Genomic DNA, 12,710 nt, shown 5'->3' with positions numbered 1-12,710 from the left:
GTGTCTCTGTGCCACCCTTCTAGCACAGGCGAGTGGGAAGCCCGGTGAGGGATGTTCCAGTCTCCTCTTCCAGCTGTATGACCCTCAGGGACCCGGCTCCTCTTGGGCCTCAGTTCCCTCATCTAGGGCATGAGGAGTCTGGCTTAGCCCAGCAGTTTTCAAAATCTGAGTTCCAAAGAGTCCTAAGTGTTCTTCTAAAAGCCAGGGCCTAGGATGGAGAAGAGAGCCAAAGGCCTGCTCAACCACAGCAGATCCACGCATCTTAGCATCAGGAAGTCTACAGCTGAAACTGTGGCCAGGCCCTGGACTGGGGGGCCTCTGAGATCCCCAGGAGCTGGATCATGCTCTAGGCGGTGTCGTCTCCTTCCCTTTGGGGTGAACCGACAGAATGGTCCCTGAGAGTGGGCTATAAGGGTCATCTCCCAGCACACCAGGACTCCTGCAGGCCCAGACCGTCATTCTGAGCATGGCTCAGCAGCAGGGACCCTCCGTAGGGAACACTATAGTGCTGGGGGCTGCAGAAACTTGAAATGACCCAGGAGCCCTGCTGCTCTTCAAAACAGCGCCCTAGCTCCCTGCTCACTAATAGCTCTTCAATCAAGAGGAAGTGTGACCACAAGGCAGGGAGCCAGGTTAGATTCTTAGGAGAGCAGGAATAGGGAAGGGTCAAGAGCACAGACTCTGAAGTCTCGGCTTCCTTCATGCCAGCTGTGTGACCTTGAGCAAGTTACTTAATCTCTCTGTGTCTTCATCTCCTCATCTTTAAAATGGAGGATTAAGTGCGTTATTTAAAGCTCTAAGAACAGTGTTTGGCTCACAGTAAGAGCCGTTCCCAGGAAGTTCCTTTCTTAAGTGTTCTTCTCAATCTTCTTCCACCCTTGAGGCTTTCTGCAGTGCTGAGATAGGAAGTGGGAAAACCCAGGGTGAAGCTGGCCACCTAGTCAGGCCCTGCTCAGGAGGGGTTCAAGCAGAGGTGAATCCTGAGTTGACCAGATTTCACTGACAACAGGATGGAGATGCTGGGTGCTTGAGAGGCAGACAAGAGTCAAGTGATCTTAGCAGAGACGAAAAGCTGGCTCCAAGGCCCTGGCTCGGAGCTCAAACCCCATGGAAGACATGGCAGGCACTAGGAAGGGAGGCTTTAGCCAAACCTGCCCATATTCCATGGCCTTGGTTGCCCCGGAGACCAAGCTTTGGTTAGATGGTTAGGCCAATTCTGAGCCAGCTCCTCGAGGCCCCAGACCCCAGGAAGGGAGATTCAAGAGTGACCCCACTCCTAGTCCAGTGCCCTTTGCTTTAGGTCATGCTATCTCTTCCAACAACAAGCCAGCATTTATCAAATGCATCACAGTTAGGAGGCAGACAGCCCAGCATTTTCCAAAGGTGATGAAGTGATCTTAGCCTGGAGGTGCAAGGACACAATTAAATAACATTGAATCACTCGGTGAAAAAAGTATTCCCTTTTCAGTTTTCCTTCAAGTCTTCCATCATCAAGAAGAAAGTCTCAGTGTGATGCTACTTGCCATCTTGCTAACTTGTCTCTAATACTCGCTACTTTCCCTTCAAAACAAAGAGAAAGGAGGCTCAGAGCCTTAGATGACCAAAACAGCATCCATCTAGGATGTAATGTCAAATTTTCCTGTTATCTTTATGTACAACAAATCAATACTGGCTTTCCAGGCAATTCCAGATACCAAGTTTCCTTTTGAAATATTTATTTTAAGTTAAAAGATGAGTTGATTTTAAGACAAAGGAGCCCACTTGAGCACCACTGCGATCATCCCCACACTCAGATGGGGAAACTGAGGCTCCAAGGATGCCCAGCTGGAAAGTGGCAGAACAGGGTTCCATGTGCCCCGAGGACAAAGGTTGAAGCCTCTGACTGCCCCAGAGGCCGAGGAGCTGTCCCCTACCAGGAAGGTAGCCTGACTGCACTAGCTGGGATCCCATGCCGCTGCCTGGATGGGGTAGGAGGAGGCGCCAGTGAAGTGAGGCTGTGAGCAGGGGGGCCAGAGAAAGAGGAACTTGGAGTAATTATTATTTCCTTTCATTCAAGCTCCTTACTTTATAAAAGGTGGATGTTTTCCAGAGAGCCAAACAAGCACTAGGAATAGATTTCTTTTGTGCAGCAACTCAGGCTGATGGGTAATTTCCCCCTTAACAAGAACAAACTGCCCTGCTTAGCCTATCATTGTTCACAGAGACAAAGAGGCCTGCATCTGTGGGCCTTGCCAGCGGACCTCCCGCAAGAAACGCCCTCTAAGCGCCGCCTGCTCCGGGGCTTTCCAAGCATCCCATAGAGGATGCCAAGCTGGTTCACGTCAGAAGCCTGTCCCGGCCCACCTGCCCACTTCATTTGTTGGAAGAAGCCCATGCAGGGTCCTTTCCACAGGACCCTCTGCCAGGTCTGAGTTTCCCTTGGAATCCACGGATACTTTCTAGCAAAACCACATTGAAACTGGGTGCCACCTGCCTGGCCTTAGTGACCGGGGTGGAGCCCTGGCACAGTTGCTCATGGGCCTAATTAAAATGAACTAGAGTAAAATGTTCTACAAGCAGCATTGTGAAGTAGGATCCTAAGGAGTTCTTTCCAAGCCCTGCCTCTGCTATTCTAAACCAACGTCCCTTCCCTTCTCAAACCTCAGGTGCCTGGTCTGTAAAGTGGTTACACTAATACTCATCTTGGGGAGCTGCTAGAAAAACCCAAGAGCAGGTAATTGCAGTGCTGTACCCAGAGGGCCTAAAGAACAGCGTCATGTCGACCAGGAGCAGGGCTGGAGTGCAGGTGAAGGGCCAGACCTGGCCCTATTCTTCATAGCAGGCAATGGGCTCTGAGAGATTTATGGACCTCATGTTTCTCCATATACACCGTAATCCTCGAAAAACTGAAGCCTGGGCTTCCCTGGTAGCTCGGTGGTCAAGAATCCACCGGCCATTGTAGGAGACACGGGTTCAGTCCCTGATCTGGGAAGATACCACATACTGCAGAGCAACTAAGCCTGTGCACCATAACTTTTGTGCTCTAGAGCCTAGGGGCTGCAACTATTGAACTGCAACTTCTGAAGCATCTGAACTACTGAAGCCTGCACTCCCTAAAGCCCGCGCTCCACAAGAGAAGTCACCGCAATGAGAAGCCCGCTCACCGCAACTAGAGAAAAAGTCTGCACAGCAACAAAAACAGCACAGCCAAAAATGAATAAAATTATTCAAAGAAAACAGGCCTTTTTTACAAGGACAGATATGACAACATGAAAAAAGTCATTTAAAAACAAGTAACAAAAATGAATCTGAATGTCATCAAATGAAAAATCTTCATGTTTCAAAGGCCACCAGCAAGAAAGTAAAAAGACAACCCTCAGAATGGGAGAAAATACTTGCAAATCATCTGATAAAGGACTTGTACCTAGAACATAAAAAGAACTCTTAGGATTCAACATTAATAAGATGAACAACCCAATTTAAAAATGGGCAAAGGATTTGAATAGAGTTTTCTCCAAAGATGATATAGGAACAGCTGATAAGCACATGAAAAGGTGCTCATTAGTCATGTTGCTGCTGCTGCTGCTGCTAAGTCACTTCAGTCGTGTCCGACTCTGTGCGACCCCATAGACGGCAGCCCACCAGGCTCCTCTGTCCCTGGGATTCTCCAGGCAAGAACACTGGAGTGGGTTGCCATCACCGTCTCCATCATTAGTCATGAGGAAAATGCAAATCTAACCACAATGAGATACCACTTCACATCCACTAGAATTATTACAAAAACAAAGCAAAACAGAAAATACCAAGTGCTGGAGAGGATGTGGAGAGATTGGCACCTTCATAACCTGCTGGTGGGAATGTCAGCTGGTGCAGTCACTTTGAAAACAGCCTAGTCATTCCTCAACTGATGAAATATCAAGTTACCATGTGACCCAGCAATTCCACTCCTAAGTACATACCTAAGAGAAACGACAATACACGTTCATGCAAAAACTTGTGCATGGATGGTCATAGCAGCATGATTCATCATAGCCCCAAAGTAGAAATGTCCCAAGTGTCTGTCAATTGATGAGGAGATAAATAAAATGGGGCTTATCCATAATGGAATATTATCTATCCAGCCATAAAAAGAAATGAGAAATACTGATACCCACTACAACATGGATGAAACCTTGAAAGAAGTCAGACACGAAAGTCCATATATACATGAATTTAATTATATGAAATGTCCAGAATAGGCACATCCACAGAGACAGGAAGGAGATTAGCAGTTGCCTGGAGTGGGAGGAAAGGGAAATAGGGAGTGATGCTAATGGGAATGGGGTTTTTGTTGGGAGAGATAAATGTCCTGAAATCAGATAGCAGTGATAGTTGCACAATTCTGCAACAATTTTAAAAACCATTGGCCTGTGTGTTTAAAAGGGTGAATTTTGTGATGTGTGAATTATATCTCCATAAGCTAGTATTTTATTTTCTGTTTTTATTTTATTTATTTTTAATTTTTGGTCATGCCACACAGCATGTGGAATCTAATTCCCCAACAAGGGATCGAACCCTCAACCCCTGCATTGGAAGCACAGAGTCCTAACTGCTGGACTGGCAGGGAAGTTTCCATAAACTAGTATGTTTTAAACGCTGTCTGTAGTGATGAATGGTGTGTAATACTCTTTTTAGGATCATTTACTATTACTTATTATTATAATTAAGAGTATTTCCCGGTCCACCCCCCAGCTCAGAGCAACCCTGTCCCCTTAACATCCGCTGCAGGTTTCACCTCTGATCTGTAGGTGCCTGGAAGGCAGAGCCCAACGCATGTCTGATTCGACCAGCTCTGGGCAGCTCCTCTGAGCTGACAAGCCTAAGCATATTTATGGACCACGCCATGCTCATGACTGCCTCACCAGCTCTAGAAATAAGCCTGACAATCGACGTTTTCAGCTTAGGGGCTGGGGAGAGACAGTAACGTGTCACATGCGGACCAAGGCATTTAAAGCTCATGTACTTCCCTCATTTGCCCCTTCCCTTTTGGTGATGGACACACAAAAGCAGCCAGGCCCCCTAGTCTTTACGCAGAAGAGACCCGGTCAGAGTGTGCATGAAATAGAAATTTTGGTGTGTGAAGCCCCTGAGATTTGGGGTTTGTTTGTTGTGGCAACTAGCATTAATCATCCTGACTAAGGCATTGCATTTGAAGGAGTCCAGCCTCTCTGGCCAGCCCTCTGAGGCTGGGGGCCCTCCGGACCCCTTCTTGGCCTCTCACAGCTCCACAGCTGGAGTTCATGTCTAAATGATTTCATCATTCAGTGGCCTGATTTTGAAAAACACAGACCAGGACGGGGAAAGTCAGAGGAGAGCCACCACCGACGGAGGGTCTTGTGCGTACCAGCTCCTGGGCTCTGTCCTGGCTGGTATTTATGACCCTCAGGGTACCCGGTCCACTTGACAGAGGAGTAGCCTGAGGTTCCAGGAGGTTAAGGAACCTTCCCAAGGCCGCTCAGTTAAAAGAGACCACGCCTAGCTTCCAACGCAGGTCTACCTGGTTCTAAAACTCGCCTCCACATAAGCACTCTGCTGCCTTTGAGTCAGATCTCAATAGCGTTTGGCCCATCCCAAAACCCACCCCAGGCTGGTGTCCTCTAACTGCCCCCAGAGCAAAGCTGGCCATGTGTGGGCAACTGACGCAGGATTCTAGGCAGCATCCAACGAGTGGACTTAGTCCCTGGGATGGACGCCTTCAAGTTGGGGTTTGGAGAGAGAGAGAGATTTCAGCTCTGGGAGTGAGTTTTGACTTTGAGCAGGGATGTGCCAGCCAGACTCCCAGCAAACACCCCCTGTCAGACTCTGGGGGACACGAGCCAGCTCAGTGTCAGCTTCCCAGAAAGAGATCTGAGTGGGCAGAGGGGAGAGGCTCATGGGGGGAAGCTTCCTGGGCCCCCTCCTGTCTCATTCAAACCAACTTACAATGAATGACAGCCACGTGTCCAGTGCTGTAGGGGGTGGGGGTGGGGTAGAGGGGGCACACAGAACAGATGCCACCATCTCTGCCCAGAGAGCTATAGCCCGGCCACCGTCCTGAGCACCCTGCCCTTCCTGGGGGAACCCACACCCACTCAGTGACTCAAGGTGGAAAGCACAGACTCCCCTTGCCCCCTCTGCTGACTTCCCACACCTGTCATCCCCTGAGAGCTCCTTCTGCCTGACATTTCCCAAGGGCCTGGTGTCTATTTCCACAGGTATGGCAGCAGTTCCCAGGATGGCCTCCTGCCTTAAGTCCTCTTCTTCCCCTTCCTCTGCTACACGAGGGCCAGAGAGACCAACCTGGGCTGCGCATGGCCTTCAGAGACTTCGGGGCTCCCCACTGCCCTTGGGATGGTGCAAACGCCCCACCATGGTTTTTCAAGCCCTGCCTCCCAGAAGGTCCCTGTCCCCCTACTAGAAATAAGCCTGCCAATAGACGTTTTCAGCTTAGGGGTTGGGGATAGACCTCCCTGCCAACACACGTCCATTCCCCTCTACGCACGAAGGCCTCTCACCCTCAACGCTACTGACATTTCGGGCCCAGATAATTCTTAGGTGGGGGGCCATCCTGTGCATTGGAGGACGTTCAGCTGCATCTCTGAACCGTGTATATTAGACGCTAGGAGCACATTCCCCATTCGTGTCAATCAAAAAGATCTCCAGACTCTGCCAAACACCCCCTGCTCGGGACCTTTGCACAGGAAAGGCCCCACTCCTTTCTTTCCCTTTGTACCTGGCTTCCTCATCACCACGTGAAACTTTGGTTCAGCTGCATCAACTTTCAGAAGCCTTCCCGGCTCGCCCAGGCTGGCCCAGGACAGCGTCCCCCCGGCCCTCCTCACTTCCCTGTGCGCTACCACGTGAAACTTTGGTTCAGTTGCATCAACTTTCAGAAGCCTTCCTCGCACGCCCAGGCTGGCCCAGGACAGCGCCCCCCCGGCCCTCCTCACTTCCCTGTGCGCTGTCCACCACTGCTCTTGTCAGACCGCGTTCGGCCCATCTGGTGATGCGCTGTTGCCCCCTCTGTAAGGGGGGCTCCTCAGAACCCAGCCCCTGGGGCTGTGGAAGCACCAACCCCAGGGCCCTGCAGAAGCACAACAGAGCAGCAGGTAGGAGCGACGGCTTCTGACCAGAGGCAGAGGAGGCTCTGTGCGATGGAGCAGACACAGAAGGAGAAAGAGTTGGCGGAGCGCCTTCCAGGTCAGAGGCCTTGCCGGGAACAGCTCGGACAAAGGTGACCACCAGGTGGGCATGTCAAGATGAGACTGGGAGGTGGCGGCTGGAGATCCCAGCCTGGGGGCTCTGGGAGCAAAAGCTGGAGGCCAGGTCGTGAAGACCCCTGGAGGCGTTCTGCAGCCCCAGATGTATTCAGCAGGATGTGAAATTATGAGGGGGGGAGGGGAAGTCTGGGAAATGCTTTGTTATCAGTTGAGCTGGTTTCTTTACCTCTCAAGAGCCTTTAATGTGCTCACACACTGGGTAAATCTTTACAAGGGAGAGATGCGGGGAAAAGTCATGTCCACAAGTAACTCTCCACAGACGTGTTTTTTTCACAGTTCATTTCAGTCGCTCCATCGTTTCTGACTCTTTGCAACCCCATGGACTGCAGCACGCCAGGCCTCCCTACTCAAACTCATGTCCATGAGTCGGTGATAGTCAGTTTTTTTCACAGATCCTCTCAAATGATAAGTGTCCATTGTTGTTTAGTAGCTGAGTCATGTCCAACTCTGCGACCCCATGGATTGTAGCCGGTCAGGCTCCTCAGCCCATGGGATTCTCCAGACGAGAATCCTGCAGTGGGTTGCCATGCCGTCCTCCAGGGCATCTTCCCAACCCAGGAATCAGTCATGTGTCTCCTGCATTGGCAGGAGGATTCTTTACCACTGAGCCACCAGGAAAGCCCCGTCTACCCTTTGGAAAATGCTGCTTGGAGCCGAGACATGAGTTGCACCTTGAGGAGGACTGTGAGGTAAAGATTATCTGGGTTTGGGGACAAGGGTCCTGGGGGTCATTCGGAGGCCTCAGAGCTGGGGCTTCAGCCACATGGCTCCTCTCCCAGCTGCTGGGGCATCTGCAGCCCCGAGAAGGAACACAGGCTCCTGCGAGAGTGACTACAGGAAGGACCTGGCCGGCAGCGCAAAATTTATTATAGGAAAACAGTCAACCCCCAGACCACTTGGACCACCTCCCCCAGGCCCCTGGGCCATACCATATGGTGTGGTTTAAATTTCTAAAATTGAGGAGTACTTAAGGAAAAAATGTTGGCAAGCTCTGAGCACTTGTAAAACCTTCTGAGCTGAGGGGGAGGTTGGGCCCCATCCCTCCAGGAGACATAGGCAGTGCGCAGCAGGGGCAGCGAGGTCTGGGGGCCCAGACCAGGGTCCAAGAGCAGAGGCTTCTGGTCAAGGCTGGCCAGTGGGGAGAGAGGGAAGTGACTCCCTGCAGCAGCCCTAGGATGAGCTGAAGGAGCCAGAAGGCCGGCCAAGGAACCACCTCATCTTCAGCAAAGATCCCAGCCAGACCAGCAGATGTGGGGGTAGGGTCGGGGGGTCACTGGGGGTGGGGTAGGGGTCACTGGTGAGATGGGGTGCAGACACTCTCTGTACTGCCGTCTAAGCATCTGGGTGCAGTTTGTGTAGTGAGCTGGGTCCCCAGGTCTGTCCCTGCAGATGGAGCAGGCAGTTGGGTGTGCCCAGAGCCACGCCTTGTGCAGAGAGCCAGCCCTGTCCAGCGTCTGAAAGAGCTGATGAACATGAATCCTCTTGCTTCTGAAAAGTGCAAAGGCCCTGGGGTGGCCTGCCATTCCATTAAGGGGCATGTAGGATTACAATGGAAGCAGAAGCAGAGAAACAGCGGAGGGAAGTAACTGGGGTGCTGGCTCAGCAGAAGCAGGAGGAAGTGCCACAGGGGACAACCTTGGGGTGGGGCTGGGCCCGTGGCCCGCAGGCCAGCACAGCTGCTCCAGGCGAGGGCTCAGTGCAGCCCGAGGGGCCCGCATCACTGCATGGGCCTCTGGGACCTCCCTAACATCACCGGGGGCAGCGAGGCTTGAGGTGGGACCAGAACTGCCAAGGACCCCTGGGACCCCTGGGACCCCTGCTGAGAACAATGAGGTGGGGCTTACCCTCCTCCTCAAGGGACTTCCAAGCCGTGTGGATAAAATGTATAAAACTGTGCAAAAGCATCCATAAGTGCAGGGAGGGGAGGAGGCCTGGTTGTCAACTCGGAAGGAGCTACTGTGGGTTTAACCCCCTTGTGAATGCCTTCACCAGTAGATGCAGGGGAGGGCAGGTGTTCAGTGGCCCACTTGTCATAGGAGGAGCTGCTGTGTGAACTGGATTCCTTCTGTTCATAGTCCTACCTCTGTCTCCTGACCGGAAGTCAAGACCTGAGTGGCTAAGGCAGCCCTGATTCGCTGCCTCCAGCGTCAGGGCCACCATGAATGCGCACAGGCCATGGGTGTGGCCCCACGCCCCAGGGGAGGTCAGGGTGGCCCCTCGCCCTCCAGCTTACCCCAGAGCACTTCGGAATACTCAGCACTCTGCTGTGTTCAGCCAGTGTTACCTCTGCCCACTCAGCTTCAGCCAGGCCCTCCTCCTAAGCACTCCTGGGCCCTTCCTGGTTGCACCAACCTCTCAGACCTACACCTGCCACGCCCTTTCTTTTGGGTACTCTGACCCCTGCCTCGGTTGAGCCTTCACCTGTCCCGCCACAAACGCCTGGGCATGAGCAGAGGGCAGCAAGAGTGCCCCTGGAGGGGACTGGGCCCCCAAAAAGCAGGCCTCTCCACTGCAGGCCTACTCTGGCCTGGACCACCTGCGTTGGCCCTGCCAGGCTTGGGTACCTCTGAAGAGGATAAAAATTCTGAATCTGGAGACCAATGGCATCCCTGGCTGGGTGCTCCCCACTGGCCTGGCACAGACCTGGGGGCCCATATTCCTGGATAAGGCCTCCCACTCCTCCTGCTGTGGGGTTTGGGCAGCCTCTTACCTTTGGGGTGAGGTACTTGGTCATAATTTCCTTCCCTTTTTCTCCCAGTTTTTCATCTGGAGTAACTTCATATTCTGCCTAAAAGAGAAGAAGGAAAAGAACAATAATAGATTTGCTCATGAGCTTCTTAAAACTGTAGAACCTTAGAGGCCCCTGGAGAAGACACCCTGGAGGTCACGTGACGGAACTCCTTCTTTGGCAGGACAGGGAGTGAGGCCCAGAGAAGGGAGGGGCCCTGGTGTCCAGTCCAGCTGGCTCTGCTCCACTGTGGACACGTGCTCAGAACAGCGGCAGCACACTAGAGTCACTGGGGAGCCAACGCTGGTGCTTGGACCCCGCTCCACACCCACAGAGTCAGACCCTTTGGTGATGGGGTCGGGCATCCAGGCAGCTGGTGGGGAGAACCACAAGCTTAGGAAAATCAAAGGAAGCTGTTGGAAATTAACTAGAGCCAGCAAACTGGAAGGCCCTCAAGAGGCTGGCTGCCTGAGGTCACGCAGACCTTATATGCTACATGACCTTGGACAGTTTCTTCAACCGCCATACAGTGCAGCTGGGAAAAACACCTACGTGTAGGGCAATTGTGCAGAGAAAACAAGACAAATCTGGGCACATACTAAATACTCAATTAACGGCTGCTCTATTTACCACCATTGCAATTACCGCACCTTGTAAGAGAACACAATAATATGCATGCTATAACTTTGACAGCTTTTCAGTTTACAAAGGGAACACACAGAGATTTTTCAGATATTCTTATATGAACTGTATTTAAGCCCAGGTAGTGATACGATGGTAAAGAACCTGCCTGCTAATGCAGGAGACATGGGTTTGATCCCTGGGTCAGGAAGATCCCCTGGAGAAGGGAATGGCAATCCACTCCAGTATTCTTGCCTGGAGAATTCCATGGACAGAGGAGCCTGGTGGGCTACAGTCCATAGGGTCACAAAGAGTCGAACACGACTAAGTGACTGAGCTCACAGTGACACAGAAGGCAGGCTGCAGTCACACGCCTTCATCCACATACAAAGAGCAGGGTGTTTAGCAGAGCTGCCCAGGGTCAGTGGTGGGGAAGCAGCAGGGCTGGGACATGGACCTCCAAGCCCGAACCCCTTTCACAACAACGCCAAGGAATTTAGGACCCGGATCGCTGACCATGCCAGTGGGATCCAGGCTCTGTAGAAGCGAGGCTTCAAAAGACGGGCCATTTTATTCTCCCTGACCCCACGTGAGGCTCCTTCACAGGCACTTGACCCACTTGCCAAGAGGATAAAAGGCTGCCTCGACTTAATGAAAAGCCTGGTGAGCTTGCCTTTCTCATTCCAACAAGGGAACTAATTGCAAATTGTTTATAACTGGTTCAAAATCTGCCACCCAAGGATTTGTCAGCCTCCATGCAAAAGTGCAGCTATTTCCAAAGAGACAGGAAGTGACATCAGCACAGAGGGTCTGAAACTCCTTTCCCGGCCACCTCACTGTAGAGTTAGACCCCAATACTCACCCCCCCCCCCACCCCCACCCCCGGGCTAGTTCAAAGCAGACTCTCAGCATCTAGAGTCTGGTTTCTCACCAGTCCAGCCAGGAAGACCCTCCTGGGCTGGAGCTGCACCTCTCCGGGGCAGAGGGTTCTAGAACACAACTGCCCACCTATCTTCCATGGGGGGCAGAGAGACGCTCCCAGTATCCAGCTGCCCTGGGAACCCCGCCTGGTGGTCTGGCTCTGTGGGAAGGAACCCTGCCTGGTGGTCTGGCTCTGTGGGAATTTACCCAGACTGCTTTGCAGGGCCCAGGCCACAGGCAAATGGCCGCCTACCTTTTGGGGGGTAACTCAATCCCATGCAGAGCCCTGGATTTGCACCGTCCCAAAATACCTCTGCGAAGGCGGCTCTATTTAACCAAACGGAGGTCTGAGGCTCACTAATCAGCCTCAATAGCCAGCTGAAAATATTATTGCTCTGGGTACTAAAACCCACGTTAAAAAAAATAACAACACTTTCAGGTCAGCTGCCTCCCAGCAGAGGCCCGGCCGGGCAGCTGGGCGCCAGGGTTCCACAGGGAGGCAGCCGGGAGCACGCCGGGACAGGCCTCCCCAGCCTGGGATCAAAAGGCCTTTCTTTGAGAGTCCATGTCAGGTCACCACCACCTGAAGAGCATTTGTGTTGGGAGGCAGAAAACCAACAGAAGGCTTCCAGCTGGGCTTTCCGCACCGATTAAGTCACCTGGAGTGACAGGCCATGTCTCCACTGTGACCCCCGAGAGGGGCTCCTGGGGGACCGTCCTGAGAGGCCACCTATGGAGAAAAACACCCCGGCCGGGCAGCGCTCAGGGTGATCACACGGGCCGGAGGCGGGGACCACCGGGAATCCGCTCCTGCGGGAGCACCCTTGCCCAGGTGGTGGGCAAAAGCTGCCGGAATCAGCTGTAGCCAGAAAACAGAAGCAGCAAGTAAGAAGTTCGGTTGGCCAGTGCTCTGTGACGACCTCAGAGAGGCGGGATGGGGTGGGAGGCGGGAGGGCGGTTCCAGAGGGAGATGACACATGTATGCCTTGGCTGATGCGTGCCGAGCTACGACAGAAATCAACACAACATTGTAAGGCAATACCCTCCAATTAAAAATAAATAAATTAAAAGAAGTTGGGTTGGGCCAACAGCCTAGAATTTTACAATTGGAAATGGCAGACAGTGACTTCAGTGAACAGAGAGGTAAACGACATGCCAAGAGG

General features: G+C 52.5%; 1 protein-coding gene across 3 annotated transcripts in view; it reads right to left on the bottom strand.

Annotated features, from left to right (window-relative positions):
• Positions 1-12,710, bottom strand: part of GRK5 (G protein-coupled receptor kinase 5) — a 224,515-nt gene that overhangs the window by 40,827 nt on the left and 170,978 nt on the right. For 2 of the 3 annotated variants that reach the window (XM_006048446.4, XM_025273993.3), the window contains exon 4: positions 9,988-10,065. In XM_006048446.4, the coding sequence (XP_006048508.1) occupies positions 9,988-10,065 (78 nt within the window). Of the gene's footprint in view, positions 1-9,987; positions 10,066-11,800; positions 12,478-12,710 lie in introns of those variants that run through there. The other variant, XM_044935210.2, reaches the window with a different exon arrangement.

This window comes from Bubalus bubalis, chromosome 23 (genome assembly GCF_019923935.1).
Source record: "Bubalus bubalis isolate 160015118507 breed Murrah chromosome 23, NDDB_SH_1, whole genome shotgun sequence".
In the NCBI taxonomy this organism is placed as follows: Eukaryota; Metazoa; Chordata; class Mammalia; order Artiodactyla; family Bovidae; genus Bubalus; species Bubalus bubalis.
Note: the sequence above shows the minus strand (reverse complement) of the source record. Positions and strands in the feature narration are given on the sequence as shown.